This window comes from Sebastes umbrosus, chromosome 7, assembly GCF_015220745.1.
Source record: "Sebastes umbrosus isolate fSebUmb1 chromosome 7, fSebUmb1.pri, whole genome shotgun sequence".
Classification (NCBI taxonomy): domain Eukaryota; kingdom Metazoa; phylum Chordata; class Actinopteri; order Perciformes; family Sebastidae; genus Sebastes; species Sebastes umbrosus.
In genome coordinates this window covers 10,616,079-10,643,032 of record NC_051275.1, presented here as the reverse complement: position 1 = coordinate 10,643,032, position 26,954 = coordinate 10,616,079, and the positions used below count along the sequence as shown (strand labels likewise).

The 26,954-nt window shown below is 40.0% G+C and overlaps 2 protein-coding genes and 1 long non-coding RNA gene across 5 annotated transcripts in view; 1 reads left to right on the top strand and 2 right to left on the bottom strand.

Annotated features, from left to right (window-relative positions):
* Positions 1-1,547: 1,547 nt before the first annotated feature.
* Positions 1,548-11,259, bottom strand: tbx2b (T-box transcription factor 2b). Of its 3 annotated transcripts, none has more exons than XM_037775696.1 (7): positions 10,308-11,259; positions 9,112-9,379; positions 7,440-7,592; positions 5,857-5,933; positions 5,430-5,617; positions 3,891-4,453; positions 1,548-3,380 (listed from the first exon to the last, which is right to left on the bottom strand). In XM_037775696.1, the coding sequence occupies exons 1-7, from the start codon at positions 10,673-10,675 to the stop codon at positions 2,931-2,933; spliced, it is 2,067 nt and encodes a 688-aa protein (XP_037631624.1). In that variant the 5' UTR covers positions 10,676-11,259; the 3' UTR covers positions 1,548-2,930. The 3 variants fall into 3 exon arrangements, with proteins under 3 accessions (XP_037631624.1, XP_037631627.1, XP_037631626.1); XM_037775699.1 differs by having other exon boundaries at positions 2,931-3,380; positions 5,430-5,599; positions 10,308-10,675; XM_037775698.1 differs by having other exon boundaries at positions 2,931-3,380; positions 7,440-7,586; positions 10,308-10,675.
* A 220-nt stretch (positions 11,260-11,479) lies between these two features.
* On the top strand, positions 11,480-20,110 carry LOC119491557. Its single transcript, XR_005207627.1, has 3 exons — positions 11,480-11,612; positions 11,727-17,546; positions 18,670-20,110. It is a non-coding gene; the product is annotated as an uncharacterized LOC119491557 (long non-coding RNA).
* A 1,938-nt stretch (positions 20,111-22,048) lies between these two features.
* The window catches only part of bcas3 (BCAS3 microtubule associated cell migration factor), a 355,427-nt gene continuing 350,521 nt past the window's right edge, over positions 22,049-26,954 (bottom strand). Inside the window, exon 24 of the mRNA XM_037774551.1 lies at positions 22,049-23,623. Coding sequence (XP_037630479.1) covers positions 23,475-23,623 — 149 coding nt within the window. The 3' untranslated portion in view covers positions 22,049-23,474. The remainder of the gene's footprint in view (positions 23,624-26,954) is intronic.

The following is a 26,954-nucleotide window of genomic DNA, read 5'->3' as shown; positions in this document are numbered from 1 at the left end:
CTGTCTGCTGCCCTAAACTCCCCCTGCTTAACCCTTTAAACCGAGACACACACAGTCCCACACAAGCATCAACACTTCGGTATACCAAACACTGAATCACTACTTTAAACATCAGGATTTTAAAGGATCAACACAAAAAGAATATGTATTTCTATAGCCGCTTACTGCATGTTTACACTCTGAATACCATGGCATATTCGACCCATTAAAAATACACAATATGACATAATATTTCCGCAAGTAAAAAAAAAACATATTCAAAGTGGAATCCAGAATATACCAAACACTGAATCAGTACTTCAGGATTTTAAAGGAACAACACAAAAAGAAGATGTATTTCTAGTAATACTAGTTATGTTTAACATCTGAATACCATGGCATATTTGACCCATTAAAAAGACACAATATGATATAATATTTCCGCAAGTAAAACCATTATTCAAAGTGGAATCTAGAATATATCTGAGTGACAACACGAAAATAATATGTATTTCTAGTAATACTGGTATGTTTAACATCTGAATACCATGGCATATTTGACCCATTAAAAAGACACAATATGACATAATATATTTCAGCAAGTAAAAACATTTTCAAAGTGGAATCCAGAATATACAGGCCGAATCTAAAGTGGAATGTATGTGTTCCAGAATGTATGTGTTCCAGAATATACAGTCTGAGTTCTACAGCAGTGATAGAAGAGTTAAAGTCTCTCTGAGGCTGCAGAGGATGTGTGAGCGCAGCAGAGAAAGCTCTTCCTATAAATACTTACATTACTCGACTCTTTCTAAAAATACAGACGGCCACACAATACGAAAGGAAATGCTGATTGACGGTGACTGAGGACCTTCTCTAAATAGACTCTGGACGGCGGTGAATGCAGGAGACAGATTCCGATTGAACATAAATAATAAAAAATGACATACTGCTGGTACTACTACTACTACTACTACTACTACTGCTAACCAACTATAGCCTAATAAAAAAACAAAATAATATCTTATGTCTTTCATTCTAACGGCCAATTAAAGCCTATCATGATAAGATATTATTTTACATTCACAGCTTTTATGCAAAATTTCTAGCCACATATTTCACCCACAAAAAAACTCCATTTCACCATCTGATTTAAATGTATTTTAATGACCTGTGTGGATTAAAACCAATACGATTTTCTTATCAAATTCAACATACCCACATGCACACTTGTACGTGTTAAATATTTGACCGACAGGGGGCGCTCCTGCCCCACATGTGTTTGTGTGCGTGTGTGTGTGTGTACTACAGTATGTGTGTGTGTGAAACCATAGATGACTTCATTTAAAAAAGAAAAGAAAATGCTTTATAAATTTGTACAGCTGTTTTGCTCTAATTAGATGATTATGACAACATTAAAAAATGATGATAATAATAATAATAATAATAATAATAATAACAGTGGTAGTAATAATAATAATAGTCGCCTGCAAGCTTTCAGCACAACGATTTTTTATTGAAATTGTGAGACAATCAAAAAAAAAAAAAAAAAAAAACCCGGACAACCAGCATAAAACAAGTACTTTCATCTTTAAATATATTTTTTTGAATAGATATGAATGATGCGCCCATAGGAGGAATTGCTTTGAATGTCTCCTGGCTGGAGTGAAATAACCTGAGGTGTTTTTTTGAATCCATGTGGAGCTCTTTTTTTTCTCTGTTCCTCTCTCTCTCTGTCGGTGGATGCAGACTAAAACATGGCACACACGTCACCTAAAAAAAAATCAGCGATGCTTCATACACAGTTTTTCAAACCAACAAGCGCTAAATAGCTTTCATTTACAGTATATGTTCATGTAAAATGAGGGAGAGGAGGAGGAGGAGGAGGAGGAGGGAAAAAAATAAGCAACAAGTTAAATTCGAAATATATACACGCTAATATACAGCCTTGAATAAATTAATACCAATTGCATATTCTTGGATCTTAGCTTTATTTACACAATTTTTCTTATCTTTAATTACATAAATAGTTCAGAAACATTTTTTTTTTCTGGCATGAAATGATAAGCGGTCCTCTCTTTCTTTCTTTCTTCCTTTTCTTTCACCTTCATGCCTTTTTGAAATAATCAGGCCTAGAAAAAAAGTTTTTGGATGCAGCTTGAGACCTGCCTGTCTGAGTAATGAGGCTCCTGTTCAGGGCTCGGTATTTCAAATCCAAGCCTGGATGCTCAAAAAGGCTTCAAGTTAACCAAACTCAACACACACTCTTCGGTCTGTGGAGCTGCAGGCTCTCAGGCAGGTTTAGACGGGCCGATACTGGCCTTGTGTTGTAGTGGTCCACCTTCTGATATAATGGATATGATAAAGTTTGATTGCTTATATTTTTTGTAGTGGAATTGATCAGTGACACGTGCTTGAGCAGAAGTGGTCAGATTTTTTTTAATTTGTTTTATCATTATTTTTCATGGTCTAAAATGTGTTTATACTTTTTAATCTTTGCATATTTTCATATATTTACTTCATTTTTAAGTTTTGTATATTATTATTATTTTTAATTTATCAATGTAAGAATGTATCCCAGAGTTTCTATGTGGGTAAAAGCCTGCCCTTAAGTGCTGCTGACCCTAAAACACTGGGATGCAGGGGGAGAGTTTTTGGTGTCTGATGATGATGTCGAAATGTTGTCTGACAGGCTTTCCACCCTCTCTAAACAGGTCTGCTCTGGAGGAAAACCCTCAATACTTGTGAATTTAAAAAGGTTAAATTGAATTATATGGACTCAATTTCTGTCTATCTGAAGCTTTGTTCCAAAAAAACACCAGTTATCGGCCTTCACATGGACCCATATCGGTCAAACCTCATCCCAGTCTCCCTTAATGTGCTGTACAGGACATTATGCACTTATAGTCCTCTGGTATTCAAGCCAAGTCTTCATCCCAAACAGAGAGTCTTCATCACTTGGGAGAGTCTGCCCTCGGGGAGGGCTCCCGCTGGCTCTCCAGGCCGCTCACCAGTCTCTGGATGCTTTGCAGCTCATTCACTGAGTCCTTCATGGAGGTTTTGGGAGATGCGGCCCTCCCGCCGCTCGACCCTCCTGTCTTGTGGTTGCTGTGGTGCTCCGGGGCTGGGCTGGTCTCCCTGCTGCCCGGTTTCGAGGATTCGGAGCCTGGGTTGAGGCTTCCCTGCAGGCCGGTGGTGAGCAGGGAGCTCTGAGGCAGCGACACTGGGAGCTGGTAGGGGTTGAAGCGGAGCCGGGGACGTGATGCGCTCAGGAAAGGGTTCCTGGAGAGTGGGTTGGAGGTGCTGGTGGCTGGGAGGGCTGAGGCCGAGGCCGCCGCTGCAGCCGCTGCCATGTAGGTGTAGGAGTATGGGAACAGTCCTCCGAATGGAGGCATGGGGATGCCCTGGAGTGTGCAAGAGGAAAGACACATCACTATTTCCATTCAAGTGATTTAATCAAATTAGTGATACATTTGTCCAACACATTAACAGTTCAGTTTCTTTAGATTTAGACTTATGAAGTATGAAAGTAAAAGCAACAAATGTTTTCTTATTTGGGGGATAAAATTCTTTTTACAAATAGTTTACCCCCACAGAAGCCTGATAACATGTTTAAAACATGAATTTGATGACTGTTTCTATTATCAAATCCTCATGTGTTAATGCTAACACTTTCTTAAAGTCCTAGATGTTTGCCTGCATCAAATACATGACATTTTTGCTCCACTGATCATGCTTATTTTCAGCACCAAATAAAACATATAGGTCTGATTGCCCTGTGACAGTTCTGGTCCTATACGGTCCCGTTTACACTCTTAACCCAAAGCTCCACTTTCCTGTCATGCTGATGTCAGCTCTGTGCTACAGGTGTACATGCAAACTACATCATTTTCTGGCCGGTTGACCTTCCTTACCTGAGAAGCGAGCATGTGCTGGGACAGATGGAACGGGAAGGGGTTTCCTCCTGTGCCCTGGGCGACGAGGCTGTTTTCCAAAGCACTTGCTCCAGATACAGAGGCCAATAGATGCCCCATGCCCATAGCAGAAAAGGCTCCAGGGGCCATGGCAAACTGCCCGGGGTGAAACAACAGCGGTGATCCGGCGCCCAGAGGGTTAAAGAACTGCTGACTGTGCAGGCCAGACAGAGCCAGGCTTTGTAAGTGGCCTGGGCTGAAGTGCGAGGGGCTCTCGGTCTGAACCATGAGAGGGGAGTAGGCCTCCTTAGTGGCACTAATGCCTCCGGACTCCGAGTCCTTTGTCAACACGTCCGTGGTGTCCTTCCTGTGCCTGCTCTCCGCTTTGTCCTTCTCAAGGTTCCTTACACTGAATAAGGAGTCATCCTTCTTTTCTGTGCTAGGCCTGTCCCTCACTCGCTCCTCACACCTGGAGCTGTACGGGGACACAGGTTCAGGTCCCGGGCTGTTGGGCTCGTCGTGATGCTCCAGCTCCTGCTCGCTGTCAGTGCACGTTTTCTCATCTGCATCACATGGAAACACAAAGAGGTGTGTAAGCAGAGTGTTTTAACAATCCTGAGCCCATCGCAGAAAAACACAACAATAACTGGGGCTTGTGTTGCCATTCTAGTTTCTGATAATGTTGCCACACTAGAATGGCAACTTAAGCCTGGTGGGACCCTTAAACTCTCAAAATCCACCCTGCACACTATAGACCATATGTTCACTCATTAGGAAATTAACATGTAGCCGGCATTTTGAATGTGGATTTAGTTTTTAAGAGCAAAATCCAAATAGCCTTTATATTATTTGTCAAATTGGGTAAAGCTTTTGAGCATGCAAACATCAACACATTTAAATGAATAACAGGACCCATTAACACTCATTTTAAGCTGTCATATAAATTAGTTTAAGGGAGGTAATGATGAGACCAAATACCAAAACCAGGTTAAATTTAAGACATTTACTTTTAAAATAAATGGAACTCAAATGTTGTTCAATTAGAACATTTACATTTAAACGTGAATATTATTATTAGCACATTTCAGTCAAAATTAAAGTTTTAACATCTAAGAACAGTGAATATAATGTACTTAGCTGTCGAATAATGTCTGTTCATGCATCATAAACCTACTGTAAATGAAATAATTTCTTGAAATAAAGCCAGAACATTGGGTGATCTTATAGGTGGAGTGGTTGACAGGTGTCCACTATAGTATGTAGTATGACCCTTTAAACATCCAAACAGGGTGCACATTACTGTGATACAATTATTTGATTATCCCTATTGTTATGGATGTACGTGAACGCATCTAAATGAATCAAACATAATTCTATTTCTGCAGGAACAACAATTGATTCTCTTCATGTTTGCTGGTTATTTTCCTCCACCAGGTTACTCAGTATACACTGTATCACATTATAATACACCATAGTTATAACTCATAATAACGGCTCATAATGGGCCTGAAAAAATAAATAAACAATAATGTTTCTCACCTCGACTGGGCCTGCTGAACCTCAGCGGGCTGCTATCGGCTCCCAGCGGAGAGTGAGCTGCGTCTCTGCCGGTCGGAGGATCACTGGACGAGGCGTCCGAGTCTGCGCCTTCACGGTCCGCCTTGCACTGGTCCTCATACATCCGCAGCGACGGCATGGTCAGCTGTTTCCTGTCCGTAAGTAGCGTTCTTTATTAATAAAAAATAATAAAAATATTTAAAAATAATAATAATAATAATAATAATGATCATGGTAATAATAGTAATAATAATAATAATAATAATGACAATAATAATAATAAACGGTGGTTTGAAATATTGTAACGCTCTGACACAATGACCTTACAGAACAAAAATATGGTGGACACACACACACACACACACACACACACACACACACACACACACACACACACAGGTGTTTTTACCTTTTCTCTCTCCGTCCATTCCCCGTGTCTCTGAATCCTTTGGCAAAAGGGTTGTTGTCAATCTTCAGCTGCGTTATCTGATATAAAACAAAAATGCAAGGTGAGAATAAAATGTGAGAGGATATAGGAAACAGAATAACAACATATATATATATATATATATATATATATATATATCCACACTGCTGGAGCCCCATTGTCTTCACCTGCCTATATTTGTGACACAACAACGTGTTTGGATGATAAACACACACAGAAAGAAACCAGCGTGTTGGACAGGAGCCACGGTAGGCCTCCTCTCGGATTTGCATTATTAATAAAAGCATAATGATGGGGCGTTATTCTCATAGGCCCCTGGAGAGAAATTCTGCCACGAAATAGTCCTCTATGGGGCCACACACACACACACACGCCTCTGTTACCCCAGAAAAAAAAAAAAAAGGCAGAGGGAACAATACTTGAACAGATGACTATCATATCAATATTTAATAATGTGGTTTGGATCGCTGATGTGGAAGAGGCCGGTGTGTGGCTCCACGTATACAGGGACACTTCTTCAGCATCTTTCTGGCTCCTGGAGGCCTCGTGGCCCCTTGAACAAGACGCTTCAGGCGGTTTGGCCATTTGAGCAGAGAGAGTGTCTTACAGCATCTGTCCACTGTGGCTGCAGGGTGACCATGCAGCCTTTTTAAATGCTCTAATCGATGGTGACTCTTTGCCATAAACTTTTACAAGACACCCACCTCACCTCCTCACCTCCTCACCCAGAGCCCCCCCTGGACACAACCTCCAATTAGCTTCATGGAGGAGGATAACGAGTCAGCGGAGGGGCTAATAATAATGCCATCAAATATTCAAATATGCAGTTTTTTTTAAATGGTTAAACATTTAATATTTTATTGAAATAATTTAAAAAGTGCTATATACATAAAATGTATTATTATTATTATTATTACTATTATTTAATAATAATTATTTTTTTGAGCAGACAAAAAAATAAAATAAAATAACATATTAATAAGAAATTAATAAAAACAGCACGTCTGCCATGTTTGCTGCTGTATCACAAACACACTCTCCATAATTATTGAAATAATTGAAAAGCGCTATATACATAAAATATATTATTATTATTACTATTATTTTATAATATTATAATTGTTTTGAGCAAACCAAAAAATAAAATAATAATAATAATAAAAAAAATAAAAAAACAGCACGTCTGCCATGTTTGCTGCTGTATCACAACTCTCCACATCTATACGCCTAATTTATATTCTTGGTCAAGGTAATAAGCCATTTATAGCCCGTGAATATAGCAGATAACACCACTTTGAATTTGACTACACCCACGAGTCCATGTAGGCAAAATACAAATAAAAAAAAAAATCAAGTGGGACATGGGAGTCCTCTGCAGGGAAATTAGGCGACCTACAAAATCAGATTAAGTCTTCGGGGTTGTTGGTGGTGGTGTTGGTGGTGTTGGTGGGGGGAGGGGACGCATGTAGGACATTTATTATTATTATGCAAAGTATAGCAGCCATATTAGAGGCAGTTGGTTGAGTGTGAACACAGTGACTCACCTTGTCGTTCTGATATGCTGTCACAGCCACGAACTCGGTCTCTGGGAACACGTAGGTCCTGAAGGTGCTGTAAGGGAGCTTCAGGATGTCGTTGGCCCGCACTATGTGGAACCGGGGCTGGTACTTGTGCATGGAGTTCAGGATAGTCTGGACCAACGCACACAAAAACACCCAGCTTTGGAGTGAATATCACTGTATATTATGTCTATCCTCCACATTAAACCCTCGACACACTATATAGACAGAAATATGTTGACGCGCGGATCATGCAGCAGCGCATTGTTATTGATGCTCTTATAATTACTGTGTGAGCAGACTTGTCTGTAATTAGTGCGGGGCAAAGGGAAAATCCTGACCAGGCCACACATGTTGTGCTGCATTCAGAATCACAGCAAAAAAAAAAATGTGATTTGATCCAGTACAATTTTCCCTCTCATTCATTTCAAATTGCCACAAACACTAAAGTCACTTTATACCAGCCTTGAGCTCAAGGCAGGACTATAGAGAGCACCAAAGACTTAACATGCATTTTTAACATAAAACATATTTCATTAATAATAATTCCCCCCAAAAAATAAGCCAGACACATTGAGGCAATCGAATGCTCCGACTATGCGGATAGTGTTAATTCCGGATAGTTCGAATATTCGAATATTAAGATACGAATCTTTACAACTTAAACACGACACATAAGCAGCATAAATGAGCTAATATAAGACCCGTACATGAATAGAAATCCTCCCTGTAACCGATTGCAAATTATTTAGACTGACATGTAAATGTTGAATTTGTTTCCACAGTCGGAAGGTCATTCTCTTTTTTCAGACATTTATTATTTACTCATATTGCTCTTAGTTTCTTTTGGGGTTGGTGCATATTATTATTAAACTGGTAAAATAATGGCCTAATGTTATACTATACTATACTATACTATACTATACTACACTATACTAATCTATACTATACTATACTATACTATTAGGTTACAGGCTGGAGGAGATATCATGTCCTCTGTGACCCCTCCAGCCTTGCCAACACACAGCTCAGCCATTATGTTTGTTTGTTTTTATTATTATAGTACAACTCCGGTTAAAATAATGAATAAATAAAGCAAGATAGCCTAATAGAGCCGTGGTCTTACAGCCCTGAGCTGCTGCAGAGAGCCGGGCCTGGTGGAGGTGGAGGGGGTTTGGGGGTTTTTGAAGGTTTGGCTGATACTATTCTGGAGAAACATAAGCTCCGTGTATGTCAGCGGCAGTAGGAAGTCAAGTGGCGACAAAGTGTCAACAGCTTTGTGCGTAAAGGTGTCCAACAACATAAATGCATAGGCCTATAAACCATCTTTAACTATTATTTTGTAACGCACTTATTCTACATGTATTTCTTTGTCTCATGCGCTCTTTTAGTTCTCCATACATCATCGTTTCTCTGCTCAGCTATGAGCTCTGTTTTTATTTATTTTCCATTTCCCCTCCTGTCTGTTTCTTATTATTATTTTTTTTGCTGCTGCGACGACCCACTTTCCACCATAGAGCCTATGCTTCATAAAAAATTCATCTGATCTTAAAAAACAGCTAAAAACAGCCTACCCAACACACCTCATGCAGCATGTATATAAGTAAAAAAAAAAGTCTCTGCTAAAGAGAGAAAAAAAACACCTCTCAGTACTTACAAATCCGTGTTTGTCTGAAATGTTGTTGGTCAGTTTGAGTTTGTGGAAAGCAACAGGCTTGGCCATCCACTGCTCTCCGGTGGCCGGGCTGTCCGGGTGGATGTACATCCTCTTGGGCATCTCCGGATCGGCCTTACCGGCCACCATCCAGCGGGAGTTGTGGAACTTGTAGCGGCAGTCGTCCGCAGCCACGATGTCCATCAGCAGGATGTATTTGGCTTTTTTATCAAGTCCGTTTATTCGCACTTTGAACGGAGGGAACATCCTCCTACAGAGGAAAGAAAAAAACACACAAATGGTGAAGTCAACACGCCGTGATCCAACCACAACATGAGATTATCATACAAGAAGACTTGGACACATTTGGACACCAAAAAGAGGCGCAGAAAAACATACTGCGCTCAGACAAAAGGAAATATTGTAATGGTCAGATATTATTCTCTAGTGTTGCGCACAATTAGGCGACAGCAAAAACCATAGTGTGTTTCTCTCTGTGTGTGTGTGTCTGTGGTGTGTGTGTGTGTGTATGTGTGTGTTGTCCAAACCCCACACTACAAATCTGAGCAGTATATTTATGACCACACCACTTCACGTCTCTGCTTTTTTTTTTTTTTTTTGAAGTGACAGCCTGTTTATAAAACCCAGAAGCGCTGCTGCCTCAACAGAATGCAGTTTTTGGGAGATAAAAAATGATTTAAAAAAAAACCCAGGTCACATTTCACCCCCCCAGAAAATATCCCAAATATATACTCTGATCAGTCTGGAATATATGTCATAAATATTTAAAAAAATAAATTTACGTTTTTATTCATTTACATGCTATACTACTATATACTATATACGTTTATAAATGAAGCCAGCTTTAACTCCCAAAATGTGGGACTGGAACTCCATTTAAAAACAATATATGTAGTGCATTTTTAAATGTAGTATTATACATTATACTACAAGTATACACAATGGCATGTTCTTGCATTATATAGCGTTTTTGGTGTATCTTTATTTATTGTGGAACAGGTTAATAATCTGGGGGAAATAAAAAACCTAATAGCAGGCCTTATACACACGCAATTTAACAAATAAATGCTGCTCTAAACTTTTGGCTCATTCTATATATATACACACACAGAGATAAACTGTTTTTAAAATAGTAAATAATATATTGTCGGGTATTTTTCCCGGTGGTAAATCCTTACCTTCCGGACTTGGTAATAACCATCTCCGTTCCAAGTTTATGAAATTGGTCCCACAGATCCTTGGCTTCCAGTGTAACTTTGGGGTCGTCGTCCACCTCCTCCTCTGGCTCCAGGCTCTTCATGCTGCGCAGATGAGCCGCCTGATGGTGGCTGAGAGCCGGGTGGAGCCCAGCAGACTCCGCCGCCCCGGCCAGGCCGTGGTGATCCGTCATGGGCTTGTTGGTGAGCGCTCCGGGAGGCAGACTGAGCGCCGGGAAGAAGGAGGGCTGCGCGGCCGCTAGGAAGGCGGACATGGGGAAGTCGGTCGCCCGGTGTGCGTGGAAAGGGTGATAAGCCATTGCAGTCCCTGTGAAAACTGGATCTCTCATCGGTGCATCCACAAAAAAAGCGAAATAATGGAGATTTTTTTAGTGGTATTTCCCCCCTCCCCAAAAAAACCCAGAAGCCAGTGTATATAGGTCCGCGCTTCGAGGAGCAGTTCTGTAAAGCGGTGTACAAGAACAGCCTTGTCAAACACACGGTGCGTAAAAGAAAATAGCCCAGAGTTGTTGATGATGTTGCTTTTTCTCCTTCAGGTTTCTTCCTCCCGCCGGAGTCCTTCAGTAGAAGAAGCGGCGCTGTGAAGGCAGAGCCCGGCTGCTGCTGCTCAGTGCGCCTCTCTTAGAAATAAGCTGTTCCTCTGCTTCTTCAGTCATCCCACACTGACTGGAGAGATGTGGCCGCGTTCACTGCAGATCTGTGACTATCTCACATGTCCTTCCTGCCTCCATCCACCAACACACTAATGAACCAAGCCCCTTTGATTGCTGATTTTACGCTTTCTGGACCAATTGTGGGCCCCTATAGGCGTGGTTCTGACAGCTCCGGCCAGCAGACTCTATAAGGGAGGGGTGGATAAGAAGGTGTCGGAAGCATTAGCAGTAAGAAAACATGTCAACAGAATAAAATATTAACCAATGACAGGAAAGGATCGGGAAATCCCACCCCCATTTTTCCAAAAGCCAACACCGGGTCAGCCCTCAGTTTCTTGGCCGGTGGAGGCATCACCTCTCTCGGCTTGCGTTTTTTACGCCTCCGGAGAAACCAGCCTGCATGTCCACACAGAGTCACTGTCTTTAATACTCACCTTTAATACAGAGGAACAGCGCCAGTTCTCCACGTTTACCACTGTCTTGTTATAGAACAACTCACAACAGTAGTAGTAGTAGGCTCAATCCAACGACTCGCAGCAGCTCAATGCTCTGCGCATTCCGGAGAGATTTATTTCTAAGGAGCTGCTTCTCGGTCGTTCTCTATAATAACAAAGTAATTATTCATGTTATCGGCTGTTTTGACGCGTAAAGGCTGGATTTGCCTTACATTATAGCTCTGGCTATCTTATGTTAGCCGTGCGTATACTAACTCCAGCTCTCATAACAGCTTCCTCAGGCAGCCGAGAGCCATTTATCTGCGCGTTTTTCCTGATCGAGCTGACTGGAAGGCAGCAGCAGCAGCAGCAGCAACAGCAGCAGTAATAAAGAGAGTCAAGGCTGGAAAAGACAAACCCAGATGCTGCGTGGAGGAAAAAGAGGAAACCAGATGAATGATGATGAGTGAATTTTTGAGAGAGAAATCAGGGAGAAAGAAGGAAAGCGGTGAGTGCTCACTTATGATACAAACTCTTCCTTGTTTGGACGCAAATAAAAGTGACATTTCTTGGGACACTCTTGGCATATTTAGGTTTTGTATTTTTTTTAAATGAGGCTAAATATTATTATTGTCAGTGCAGTTCTGGAGTATTCCTGCTGTCACATTGCTGTTAGTGATTTTTTTTGTAAGCGATGAGATGATTTAGTGCTGAGGGCAGGCCGTGGTAGTGCGTAATCTTGGACAGGTTGTATTTGGTCCAAACCAAGGACAGGGCGCAGCTCTTGATTAACTTGGACTCAGTTTTGTTAAAGAGCCGCTCGGCGCCAGTCGGCTGATGCGACACAATAAGAACAATCTCTTGTCTCTTTCTTTATATTCACCCTGAAGTCGTGCATGATGTGCGATGCCCCTCCGGCTCCACCATCAACAGCCTCATCTGCTCCACTTTTTTTCTGCCTCGGTCATGACTCGGTGTCAGATGTGATTTTGTTTTTCTTTTTTTTTTTTTGGATAAACAGCTGTTCTCTCCGGGCAAGAAAAGGAACCGTGTTTCGTGGGCCCACAGGCGACAAAAACTGAAACAAAAAGTGATAATCCTTCTGAATGAGACTGTCATGCGCATTTCCTATTAACCCCTTCAACTTGGCGCCTGTGCGTCTCTTCCGCTGTCAGGCAACACACAAAACTCTTTAAAAAAAAGTCTTGAATAATATTTATAAACTCCTTATTATTAATATATTAAGTCCACCTATTCCTTTCCTAATCGGTCGCTATGCAGGGCTGTAAAAACAATCAAATAAAGACAAAAAGGTGCAAAACATGATACATTTGACTTCAGGACATCTCTGACTACATACATGCTGAAAAGCAAACATTTTTACGTATTAATTTAGATATTTTCCAAAGTGAAAGTACCTAGAAGTGTATGATTCAACTTTTTCCCATTGTCTAGTGTTAAAAAAGTTAACAAAAATCACAATAAATCGTAATATCGATATCATTTTTTTATCCTTAAATGCGACTCCCCAAAAAATGCAACTCCAGTTTTCAGGAGTCAGGACTTGTGTGTCAGATGCAGCATGCATAATATGTGATTTATAGGAGCATGCAATGTTGGCACATCCTGTTATGTTACACACTTGTTGCTCGGCTTCCATCAGATTGCTACAGCCACGCGTAAAGAGAGTCAGCAGGCCAGACAGGAGCAGCTACAGCAACAACAGAGTTCACTATATACCTGAATGAAGCCAAAACAGTTTCCAGGAAACACACATCAGACCAGACACATAAGTCCCATAGAGCATCAACTGTTTCACACAGTGGAGGCATCAATAGCAGAGTCAGACAAAAAAAAAAGTATTTTCAGTCAGCCAGGTAGGTGGTGGAAATAAGTGCCAGGGAGATTTCACACGAGAATCAGAATCAGAATCAGAATGGTGTTTATTGCCAGGTGTAAGAGGTATACACTAGGAGCTTTGGTTTTGTTGGTGCAAGTTAAACAGTATAATAACAAAAGAATAGATAAAAACGTTAGAATAAAATAAGAATAAAAAAATAAATAATAGAATATAAAATCATCAAGCATGTCTTGCACATATATACCTCACAGTTTTCCTCAGAGTTATATATTGTGGAGTGTGTATCTGCTATAATCTGGCCGGACAGCTGACTTGTTTGTAACACTGCTCTTTCAGATTTTATGAAATGGTTAGGTGGAGATGTAGCAGTGGCGACAAGTTGGACAAGAGTTTTTGAAGCTGCATGCACTGAGCTTCACTACATGGGGAGAAAAAAAAAAACAGATTAGCAACATATGGAGGTGGATAACGGTTTTTCTGCCGGAATACTCAACTGGATAATTGTATAAACAATTGCTTGTGCAAATTAGTCACCATTTATTTGTTCTGTGCCGTCAACGGTACAGAAATCACCATTACGCGCGATTTAAAAGTCATTAAGTCGAGAGAAGGACTGCTCTGAGATCTACATGAGCACTGTGCTGATGGCTTAACACATTCTCTGTGTTGGGGATTAATGCAAGCAGACAGTGAATTTGCTCCTTAGACTTGTTCTTTGGGAATGTGAGGAAAAGCAATCATCATGAAGGGTAAAAGATGCGTAAAATGGAGTGGAAACATTTCTAAAACAGGAACATATTCAGAAGTCTTTGTACCCAATTTTCTCCTATTGGTAGTTTAGATAATTTATGATATTGTCAAAAGAAATGAGTAAAAACAGGCAAGTCTGGATCTTAAATTTGAGATATTTTATGAAAAGAGTTGTCAGTCATCATGTGAGCTGGAGTTGTATAGGCCTATTTAAAAGTGCATTAAATGCTTGCATCACGCTTTTCCATACAGTAGGAAGTTGACCCAAGCTTTTTCTGTGTCCTTGATCCGTCCGCTCAGTACAATACAATATGCAGCTGCAGATGTGAAAATGAAAATGTGCGTAAAAGGCGTCTTGATGGTGAAGGTGATTTGGCCCATGTGTCAGCGATCCGGCCCAAAGGCGCTCTAATTACAACATAACGGGGGCACTTTTTGCGCCATATTCGTCTATAATCGAGTATTGTTATTTTCTTCCTCCCCTTTCGACATTGTTCCTTTCTTCCTTTTTATCTCTCCATCTTCTCCTCCCATCTCCCTGCATCATCTCTCCGGCTATATTTAGCGGCTAGACTGAGGCCTTGGCGCCAGACCGTTTAAGACCTGTCAAAGTCCCTCATATTTCCCCTTGTCACATGGAAACCCGGCGACCAGCGGCCCTCTCCTCCTCCTCCTCCTCCTCCTCCGCCTCCTCCTCCTTTTTTTCTTCTCCTTCTCCTCCCTCATCCTCTTCGCACAGCTACCAGCAGCCCTCCTCCTCCTCCTCCTCCTCCTCCTCCTCTCCTCCTCTCCTTCTTCTCCTCCAGCTCCTCTACAGTTCACTCTGCTAAATGAAACATATCAGTTCTCACTTGTAGGAAAGGCACAATGTTTCCTCAACCACTCCCAACACACACGCACACACACACACTCTTATCACACACAAACACACACACGCACACACACACACACACACACACTGAACCACTTGGTTGGAACAATACCATGACAGAGAAGAAGTGTTTTGGGACCAGACTAATACCTGATGCATCCCAACTCTTCCATAAAACAAACATTTTTTTTTTTTTTTTTACTTACTGGACACGACTTCATGACAAACTCAATCATAAACTACGACCACTCATATCCAGCTACCTTTCAGCCCCTAAAACCTGTTTGACCCTCCTATTCTCACAGCCATGTACATCTGAACTGCAGCGCCTGCAGTGGTGTATGGTGGCTGTGGTGGGTGCATCTGTCTGACTGACAGGTAAACCACCAGGTGGGGGCGCTATAGTGACCCAGGGGAGCCAGAGGAGAGTGACACAGAGCTGTCTGTCTGTCACATCCACAACAGGCGTTACAGCAGACATCCACTCGATGCTCTATAGACGCTACAGCAGCACAGTCTGATCAGGTTTAATCTCATGTTTGGATTTGATTTATTGTTTGACTCTTTATTCTATATATATATATATATATATATATATATATATATATAAATATATATATATATATATATATATGTATATGAAAGAAAGAGAGAGAGAGAGAGAATGTATGAAAATCGTTGCAATGTAAAGAGTGTACTGCTATATATAAGTTATTGTGTTAAGGAGACTCGAGCACCCTTGGGTGGCCCTGAGTCCCACTTTTCTAGCCGCCGATGAGAAGTAAAAACAGTTTGGCCACAGGTGACTGAATGCATGACGCACTGCAGAATTGTGTGATAGGTATGTGCCAAACACGATCACTGGATGTGACGCGTGCTTCCAATATATATATATATATATATCACAATGACATTAACTACTGTCATTACTGTCAGGGTTTTTTTTTTTTTTATCAGCCTTATCGAAAAAAATCTCCTGTGTTGTCGGTTGCTGGTTGGAGGTGACCTTCCCGTTGTGCCTTTGAGCACAGATAAGACCCCACACTTCCGTCAGGTGCCCTGTATCGACACAAGAGGACTTGATTTGAAATCACCAATAGATTTATTAAGAGTATTTTTTAAATTTTTTTTTTAGATTTTGTGTATCAAATTTTAATAAAAGAAAAAAAAAAATGTGATCCCATTGAATCATCTTCTTATAAATCTCTGTCACGCAAATATCCTGTGTAGACTGAAAACGGCCGTTATAAATGCTGTTGGGAAATTATTTTGAATTCTGCAAAAACAAAAAGGCCTCCGCACAAACGAGTCTGCTTAAAACACGATTTTTTTTTAAATTTTTAATTTTTTTTGAAAATAGATTGTTGCATTTTTTGTATTCAACCACCTCTCTGTAAATGAATTTATTTGAGAGATATTTTTCTGTACGGGATTCACAAACATCCTTAATTTAATCGATCAAACCGATCAGTTAAAATCCTTCCTTTTATTAGGTTTTTCTGTGTATATTTTGAACCTCATGTGTACACCTGCGAGTTTAAAGTAACATTTAAACGTAAACTGTTGTTTTATCTGTGCCAAAGGATGAAAGAGGAGGATTAACGTTACACCTCCTGCATGTTTTCAACTCGTTCTTAATCAGGAAAACGTTTAAGCGTCGGCTTTTTAATATCATGCAGCTGACAATATTTATTACTATTTCATGTTCGTTGAGATACTTTTTTTTTTTTTTTTTTAACAAGCAAAATAATCTTTTGTGTGCTTGCAGATGTGTTGACAGCGTGGAGAAATTGAATTAGCAGCTGCAGCGCTGAGAACATTGAATCATATTATAGGAGCGCAGCAGCAGAGAGGCAGAGAGGAAGCTACCTACCTGCAGCCTGCAGGCCGGAGGGAGACGCGTCTTACCTCCACAAACAACACGGAGGAGACACTACTACTACATGTCAGACAACATCATGACATCAAATTTAACTTCCCATCAGGAAAAAGTCTTAGTTTCGATTTCATATATCATATTTAGTGTTTGATTCTTGTCAAAACCCCCCAGTATAATCGGTACAATAACATTTGTAATTTTAAAAACACTCATACTTGAAATTACTCAAAGATAGGCTATGAAAATAGTGAAGTTTCAACAAGCTTCAAATTAGGTTGCGATTAAATATGATTGCAAAATCCGATCTAATTATTTAGTTACTTCAAGACGCAGAGGAACATAATCAAACATCTGCAAGTGTTATCATGCAGTAAATAATGTGCAAATGCAAATAACCGTGCCTCCCTTAAAATCAGATCATGTCGCACACTATGAATTAATGACCTTAAAACTGAGTTTAGGTTTAAGTTTATCCCTGCTTCCTCTTCAGTACAGGTAAGGGTTTTATAAATCACATAAAACTAAAAAACAGCACTGACATTGATTCATGTGTTTCTTGAAGGATAAATGTGGGGGGGATGAGATGAACCTGAAGCTGATCCAGAAAAAAAAAAAAAATCCTGCTCATGTTCCTGATTCAAATCTTATCTCCTTCCGACCTCCCAGCAGCCCGCTGAACTCCGATCAGTGAGCACATCTCCGGCTTTGTCTTGGACATTTTACACTGTATACAGGTCTTGACACACTTGATGGTGAGTTTTAGTTGGTAACAAAGCTGTCTCTGTGCCATGTGACTCTAAACATGTGGTTCAAGGAGGACCTCCTCCTGGAGGTGCCTACAGGAGCTGTAGAAAAAAGGGCACAACATTTCAGCATCATTTAAATTAAGATTTTAGACTGTTGAACTATTTAGATTTACAGTTATAACTTGATCTACCTGCAGTCTAATGGGGGGGTTTAGGATCCAAGTCATGGACTAAAAACGGCCTTGGGCCTCATGTGCCAGTGTGTGAGTTTTCTGCAGCAGCTGATCAGCACCTTTAAAGCTGAAGTAGGCGAGATTGGAACAAATATGATTACAAATAAGTTATTTTTATAAAACTGTCGCTATATCGTGACAGTAGTAGTACAAAATCCTGTGTCCTCTGGTATCCTCCGGTGTCCTAACGGCATCTGCAAGATTTCACAGACCGAAGGAAAACAAGCAGTAAGAGCTGATCTGAGGTCTGCCGTCTCTGAGCAGCTGTCAATCACTCGCAAACTCCGACCAAACGGTCAAACTAGGCCACGCTGATCAAATATGAATCAATATTATGTTACGTTAATGCCTATTTCTCGCCTCAAATGTTTTCATCTTGTAGTGTACGGTTTAGCTGTAAAATGAGAAAGTTTGTGATGCCGCCGCCATTGTGAAATCTGGTGAAGGAACGCCAAGTTCTGGTCACATAACTGGAGCACAGCCAATAAAAACGCTCTCTCAATGAAATTACCTGTGATTGGTCAAAGTAGATTTTTTAAAGTCTGAAAACAGAGCCGCAGAAGTCCAGTTATCTCTCAGAGCACTTGAATTACAATATATGATGAAAGGTTATTATGGAATTTTTGCCCAATGAGGCCAAAAATATATCAATGAATGAATCATTGGAATCATAAAAGAAGAATAGCATATCTTTGTGACATATCTCTCTAAATTATATTATCATTATTCTAAATAATGCAGTTCAGAAAATGTATTATTATTAATTTCACTCAAAATGAACTTGTGTGGTTACTCTAAACCTTCTAACACATTGTATGTCATGTAGCAGTTCAGGTATTGAAATCCAGGCCCCTCCTGGAGCACTGTGTGTTTCTAATCAGTCTCTCCATTCACAGGGCCGACTGTGGTGGTGTTCAGTGTGAAGACGGTGATGCTAAAACATGCAGGAATCATCTAAGGTAGGTTCCCACACACAGTGAATTTTGAGTGGCAGAGAAAAGTCATTACTCAAAGTGCCTGGTATAGTTGAGTCCTTGCATTAGCTGCTCATCTTCTTCTTTGTTTTTGTAATTTTTTCAACCAAAATGACCTTCGTTTTTGAAATGTTTTCGGGCCGCTCATTTACACAAATTTCTCCAAAAGACTTTTTTTTTTTTAAATAACCATTTTTACATATTTACAAAAGAAAGAAATTAATATACAGTAAATGATAATCTCCTAGAATTGTGTGTATTTTAGCAGCAGCCACCTCTACATCCATCAGGAGACAGATCTTTTACATCTCAACTTCTAAATCAACCAGGTGATTTTTACTCCCACCCACGTCTGTGTGCGTTCTCTCTCTGGATGCTGCTGGACTTCACAATTCTCTTTGTTTAAGCACATTTATAATAGTGAATGAGTGACAATAAGCTATTATAGCTATTACTGCCTATACAACCACCTGATGTTGAGCAATTTACCGTAATCTATACAATGAAATGCCCTAGAATATGGTCAAATTGCACCCTAATCTGGAATGTAAAAATGCAGTCATATTTAGATGAATTTCCTCTTGCATGATTTTCATGGTTAAAGCTACATGGTAAATGAATCTATAGTCACATGTTGAAGTGACATGAAGTATGGATATATGATACAAAGTTGTTAAAAAAAACGTTTTTTAAAACAGTCTTCGCTGCCCAATGTTGTCACCTGTCATAACCAAATGTAATTGGCTGACATCTCACTGACATCTCACAGTTTGGATAAGATGAGCAAGCAGCACAATTACATGCATCAGCATCCACTGGTGGCACTTTCTTTTAAAAAAACAAACAAATGAGCGTATTCCCTTATAGATTTAAAAGCACGAGGAGATATTTCTGCTGGTTGCTTTTGAGAAATGAAGCTCTAGCAGGAGGTCTGGGAGGTTCTTCTATTCAGTAAAGTCTCTAAATAGGAAACAATGGATGATGGATGGTACCATGTGGGCTGCACTTGAAACTAGAGATTGCTACCTGGTCACGCTACATTAACTTGATGATAACTTTGAAACGTACAAACACAATATTTATTATAATTAAAGTACCAGTCTTATTGGCAGGCTGCTGGACCTGCTGGCATTTAACAATGCTAAGGCTAAACTGTTGACATGGAGCCCACCATTGTTTAGCATAGTAGGATAAATGTGAATGGAGCCTACTATCATTCAACCATGCTAAGCTGCTATAGCATCACAGTGTAGGCCAGGGGTCAGCAACCTTTACTATCAAAAGAGCCATTTTAGGCAAAACATTTTAGTTGTAATGTTATGAGAATAAAGTCATAACTTTACGAGAAAAAGAGTCATAATGTTACGAGAATAAAATCATAACTTTACGAGAAAAAAAGTTGTAATATTACGAGAGTAAAGTCAGACCTTTACGAGAAAAAAAGTCGTAATGTTACGAAAATAAAATCATAACTTTATGAGAAAAAAAGTCGTAATATTACGAGAATAAAGTCATAACTTTGAATGAAAAAAGGAAACAACACGTAAAATTACTACTTTATAATATTATTACTTTTTTTCTTGTAATATTACGACTTTATTCTTGAAATCTCAGATTTATTTTTTTGCTCAATGTGGCCCTAATACTCCATCGTACCGTTGTACCGTCATACCATAGACCTAAAAATTAAAATGTAAACAAAAAAACAGATATTCATTTCCACTAATTTAAAAAAAAAATCCACAGCATTTGGCTCCTGATCCGCAGGTTGCAGACCCCTGGTGTAGGCTATGCAATAACTGTTAGAATGCCTTGTTCCAGTCAGATGTTTCCAGTTAAAATGCCCAAACTCTGGATCAGTTCTTGCTAACTGAGCTAATGCTGATGTTTTGTAGTGACCGCCATGCTAAATCCAGGAGAATCAGTGTGACTCTCACACTTGTTGGGCTTTTAGCTTTTATTGCTAGTGACAGTGATAGTTATGAAAGGGGAGGGAGAGAGGGGATGACATGCAGCAAAGGGCCACAGGTCAGATTCAAATCCCAAAGCATATTCAGTTAGTCCTAAAACGATTGATAAGCGCTCAGTTTGCTGCCATGTTTCTCGGTCGGAAGATCACAAGTTTGGACTCAACATCGAACGGTTCCACCGCACATCTCATAGCAGGATGTTGGATGTATGACCTGGGGAGTTTTCTACCATTTACATCAGTGAATCAGTGAGTAGGGATTTACTGTTGTGCTCAGTGACTCTAACAGGACACGTCTTTGCTATAGAATACACTGTTAAACGTATAAAGCTCAGTATATAAGAATTTATTCTCAAAATCAATACATAGATAACTGTGCCCAGGTTTCTCCCCATTTACAAATTACCAAATGTAAAAAATAATTTTAAACTGACAGGATGTGTTTCAGTTTTCAGGTTTTTAGTGTATCCTTGTTATTGTTATTTATCACATATTATTTAAAAAAAAAAGTTTCAAAAGTGGCCCTGATGATCAAAGAGAAGATTTATAATGTGTACTATTGTGAATATTAAACATTGTAAAATGTTTGTTAAAACATGTTGGAATCAAATAAAAAATGTTTCAAGTAAAAACAAACGTGAGTTTTTCCTCTTGTACTTGTTGCATAATGCTTTCCTCTGGATGAAGTGGCAGAGACGCATCCTGCCAGCTGGAGCTTATTTCTACTTTATTCATAAGGGAGCCTTGCATATAAACCTAAATAAACACATTTTGTAATGGTTCCTTTTTTTATGTATTCTGTTGTCCAACTCATAGAGTAACAGATATTATTTTCAAATACATGCGACTGGAAATACAAGCATACTGTTTTTAATTTAAAAATGTTTCAGGCATTTAAGTTGTAATAAGTTATTCATGTGCAAACGTTTCTCTTCAAGTTTGGATACGTTCCACTGTAGTTGGGCAAGGACCCCTTTTTTAATTTTATGGCTATGAACACATTGATGAGATGAAATAAAGCATACAAGGAATAATTCACTTCTAATTTAATTTAATTTGAATTAGTTACTACTTCTTTTTTTTTCTCCAAATCTCAGAGTTTTAGGATTTGAAGTTTTGTGCTGATTAGCAGAGAAACAAACATGGCCTCTCGTCTCTCTCTCTCTCTCTCTCTCTCTCTCTCTCTCTCAGAACAAAGAGCCAGAGTCGCCCATAAAAGTCCCTTTAACAGCACTTTACTGCCTGTTAAAAAATATGGTACTAATTACCAGTGGTACTATGTGCTGATGGTCACCGCCGTGGTTGAAATCTGAACAGCACAATTAGAAGCAATCAGAGTGAGAAAAAAAGACAGTTTCATTTCCTTGAGTTTTTACTATGTTTTTTTCTTGCATGAATGCTGGGAAAAGGAGTTTTACAAATCAAGAGAACAACAAGCATTTGCTCTGAATTAAAACAAGTATTGCAGAAGCATGCCCTCAGTCAGTGACAGAGCAACGACATGCAGCCGGTCCAACAACACGCAGACCTTTTTATCAGATTGTACTTAACTATTATCATTTAATATCTTCTCTAATGTGACTCTATTAATAGTGCATTTCAGTTTTCACCAAGACAAACATTCTGCTTAGGACAAACTAACAGGCAAAGTGTGTTTAATAATTTCTGATTATCAAAGTCATTCTTCTTTGCTAAGGGCAAAGCTAGTACATTTAAGGAATATACTTTTTTTTATAGATCTATAACTACAGAGGCAAGAAAAAGATTTTGGTCAAAAGTTGCTAATGTACAACATACAGCACAAGGCTCTATTACTCCGCTCAATTAAAATTTACTATCTGGAAAGGCCGAGTGGGGAATATATCTAAATGATTTCAGAAATGTCTCAATTATGCTGTAAAGATCTAAATTACTTCAGCGACGTAGTGATAGTGTCATCTCATTACTGCATCTTTTGTCAAATGTAATTACATGATAATCAAAGGCATGAGAGGACCAAATTTAATCAAAAACATTTAGTGAGAGAACATGAGAGCAACACACACACACACACACACGGAGGGGAAAAGGAGCTGCTACACGTCACTGACTGGAATAAACATTTTTCCTTTGTCGGCGCTCCCTTTCTCATGGCTCATTCAGACAATAGGCACACCGTAAAACTTCCAACACACACAAAGAATGAATGATGGCGGCCGGGCTGAAGAAACGGGAGAGGAGAGGACGGCTGTCTCCAACAACGTCGGTGTCAACTGGCTTCTGATTTAACACAACAACAAGGTTAAAAGCAGGGTTAGACACATGTGTTGGGCTGATACTGGTCTGTTATTAAAAATCTGATATTGAAAATAAAGGAAGTTCCTCCCAGACCACAGCTGTATCAAAATACTCTGTGATGAAACTACTCTATCTGCACTTTCATCTTTCTTTTTATATTGTAGGTTTGTTTAATTGCTCAGCAACACTTAAAATAGCTGGTAAGATTAAAAGAAATTAGCTTTCAAGAGTCTATACAATGAATTTGTCTCAGTGTTTTCACTCAGAAATTAATACAATTTGAACACTAAATAATTTTCATTACATTTTCTGTATGTTCACTGCTGGGATCACAGCTGTATGAGAAGAGAAAAACACACTGTACAGAGAAACACACAGTCCTAGTTTGTGTGCCAGTGTCACGCTGTGTGGACAGATACAGTATGGGCGGGAGATGGGTGGGCTGGACGGTGGTGGTTCTTCCTGCAGGAGAGGTGGGACTCTAGGGGAAGTTGGTGGGGAAGAGGCTGAGCGGCTGGCTCTCGTTGGTGGGCAGGGGGGAGCGGTAACCCTCGAAGTTGCGTGGGATGCTACCGCTGGTGGAGCCCGAGCTGTTGCTGAGGGTCTCGATGCTGCCCTCCCTCTGAAGCTCTGCAGGGAGAGAGACACAGACGGACAGAGAGAGAGAGAGATAGAGAGAATGTGGAGTTAGAGCCACCAGGTGATCTGTTTTAAACCACAAGAGCTATAAGCTATACAACACAACTGTGTGTGCCAAGTGGCCACATGCACAATTTGTCTTCTGACACATACTCTGTATCCTTATCCTGACAAACCTAAAACCGCACCAAATTGATGCTGAATGCTCTCTCAGGTATTTCAGGTTTGCATATTCTTTGATCAGACACCTCTTGATTAAAGTCAGAATTAGTTGCATTATTTTATTTTGGCATGTTTCTTTTATGGCCGCTTGTTTTCAGACATCTTTAACACACTTTGAGCAGTTTAGCTTGTTTTGATAAATGATGGAAAATAGGGATTAGAAAAAAAAAGTTCCTCGTAGTGAGTATCAAAAAAAAGGGATACTACTTGCGTCATATTAAAGTATTAAAGAAGCAAAGAGCTTTTAAGTCTTTTCTTAAACTTGACCTGACACCCGTCAAAAAACATGTGCAGTCACGTGATCGGACAGGTTGTAAAAAACAAAACAAAAAAAGAAACAGGTCAACTTCTTTGGAAGGGAAGGTGAATTGTAAAATCATTACCGAGACTCTCTCTTGCAAACACCCACCCCAGTGTAGTTGTGTTTATGTTCAATGTTGGATTATTATCAACACATACACTGTTATCATAACTGATAGAAATGATGGTCAAAACTATGAAAATAAGATCCGAGTTATAACAAACCCAAATGATCCTTTAACCCACTGTTTCAGCAGCATACATAAACATATGAAAGCAATTTCAAATGTATCATTACAAAATTGAACAGACAGTAGGAATGAAAAAGGAGATCCCTTCTTATTGCTTTACCCTGAATTACTTATCAGACCACTATGAACCTGCATCTGTGTTATAAGCAGAGGAAGTCCACATCTGTTGGATTAACCCGCAGCATCAGTGGACATCAGTTATTCTGGGACGCAACCAAACTTCTCCCAACATTCTCGGTGTCTGACATGCTCACACTGCTCCACATGCGGCCCTTCAACATCCCTCGCTGTGGACTGACCGAGTTGCTCTGCAGAGGATCTCCCCATAAGGAACCTATTACTGTTATTACATGCTGTAAACCATATCCGTCGATATACGGACAGAATGGCGTGCGCGGAAGTGGCAGCACAGTATTAAGACTGTGATGCATGTAGTGCATTGTGACGTCCATCAGCTGTCTAGCTGTATTTAATCTGCTGCTGCTGCCCGGCTGCTCTGCTGACAGTGGTCGACGCCCTGTGAATGTGCGGCAGTGTGCGTCCGTGACATCCGTGACTGTCATCAACAAATTGAGAGCGGGACATGATAATGCACGTACATGAGAACAAAAGTGCACATGGTTACTGCTACATGGATCATGCTTCTCTGGCTGTTTCTTTCATACTTGTAAAAAACAACTTGTACAAATTTCACCTTTTTCTCTTTGTGCTTTGAACCTGTCTCCCGAGTTGCTTCAACCAATCGGCTTGTTAGACGTGCACATCTGCATGATGCCGCACATATTGCGTAGCATCGCATCAGAAGTAGGTAATGTATGGTAGCCTCGATGTGCTGATCCAGGGAGTGAACATGATCAAATTGCTGTTGTTGACTCATTGCAGCTGGGAAAAAAAGGAAATCCTGATGCCTCAACAAAGACCAACCTGTGATGTCGTGTGTCAAGACCCTGCCACTGTATGAGCAACCCTGTCTCTTACAAAACTGGATGGTAAATGATAAATGGACTTTGGTTTGTATAGCACTTTTCTAGTCTTCTGATCACTCAAAGCGCTTCACACTACGTGTCAGCATTCACCCATTCACACACACATTCATACACTGATGGCAGAGCCTGCCACACAGACCTCCTCCCTGCCTGGACTTCCGCAGACTGTGATTATAAATCAAAAACAAATGTAATCCGGGAGAAAAAACATTGCAATTGACAATGCAGTTTCGTTGTATGGGAACGTAATTTTTTTTAGGAGACCAGGCTGGTATGGGCTTGCATAGATCAGGTGTACATGTGTAGTACACTGTTAGCACCGCTGCATTAAGAAAGTCAAGGGGCTGTGTTGGTAGAAATACACCGTTCACGTTACAAAGTAAACCACAATTTTATAGATTTATACCTTGCGTTGTTTTAATGCAATTAAAAATGGCTGTTTTTGGTGTGAACACGGCCTTAGACTATGAAGCTAAAACAGTGACAGTAAGAAAATAAAATTTGGCATTGAAAAAAGTTCCACTTTCTCTCCTTTAGTATGCAGATTAAATTGCATACTAATTGCCTAAATTGCCCTCCCACCCCCCGAAAAACAGTGAGGAAAAAATCAGAAGGTTGTTATTTGAAAACACATCAGAATGCAAAAAATAAAATAAAATCTTTTGTAATGCCTGCGTTTTATTTTTCAGTGGAACTTTTTTCAGTACCAATGTTTCCATTTTCAATACTGCCACTGTTCTAGCTCCATATTAGTCCCAAAAATCAATAATACATACATGACAGCCTGCACTGACATTACAAAACCAGTGTAAATACAGACCAAAAATAAAAACTGACATGCTCACTGTAGCCGTAATCTGTGGTGACCTGCTGTTTCTTTCTGGTATCAGTTTAAAACAGTTTCCACTGCCGGAGTTTTTACTGCGCCAGAATATCATGCTATGAATTCTTTCTGCTGTTCGAGATGATGTCGCGCTGCACACTGCTGCCTGTCAAAACTAACTGCAGAACAAATCAGTGACCTTGAGATGAACAGGAGGTCTAATTAGCTTAAGAGTCTTTTTCAAATACATACTGTACTGACATAAAACCGCAGCGTGTGTTTAATGCGTCCTGCAGATGTTCAAAGGCCAATATGGATACTGTCTTTGTCACGGAGGGCATGCAGGAAGTGGGAGCTTCAAAATTTAGCCAAGGGAAACCTAATACAAACCACACTGTTAATATCCCGGCTAACACGCAATGTGCCACACTGCGGTGTTATCCCAGCCCGCTGCCTGCCCTCCCAACCCCCCCTCCTGTTTAATTCCCCAGCACTACACAGGGGCAGACATGCTGCAGTAATCCCAGACAGGGGTGAGGACTGCTGGTTCACACTGCTCCGGGTTCAGATAATGTGTGGTATTTATAAGGCCACTTATACTGGTACTTTATTGGATGATGTTGCTAAAAGTTGCAAATAATATTTTTTTGAATGTGTCCAGATTAAAAACCTATATAAGAGCATTACTATTTTGACTCTACAGCTCTCATGTGTCTCCACTGAAACCCAGGATAATACTG

Excerpts from the sequence above, each read along its gene's own strand:
- tbx2b (XM_037775696.1), bottom strand. The coding sequence starts at position 10,675 with ATGAGAGATCCAGTTTTCACAGGGACTGCAATGGCTTATCACCCTTTC. Across the intron at positions 9,380-10,307 it reads GTTATTACCAAGTCCGGAAG|GAGGATGTTCCCTCCGTTCA; the intron begins GTAAGGATTTAC and ends TTTCCTCTGTAG. Across the intron at positions 3,381-3,890 it reads AGCACATGCTCGCTTCTCAG|GGCATCCCCATGCCTCCATT; the intron begins GTAAGGAAGGTC and ends TGCACACTCCAG.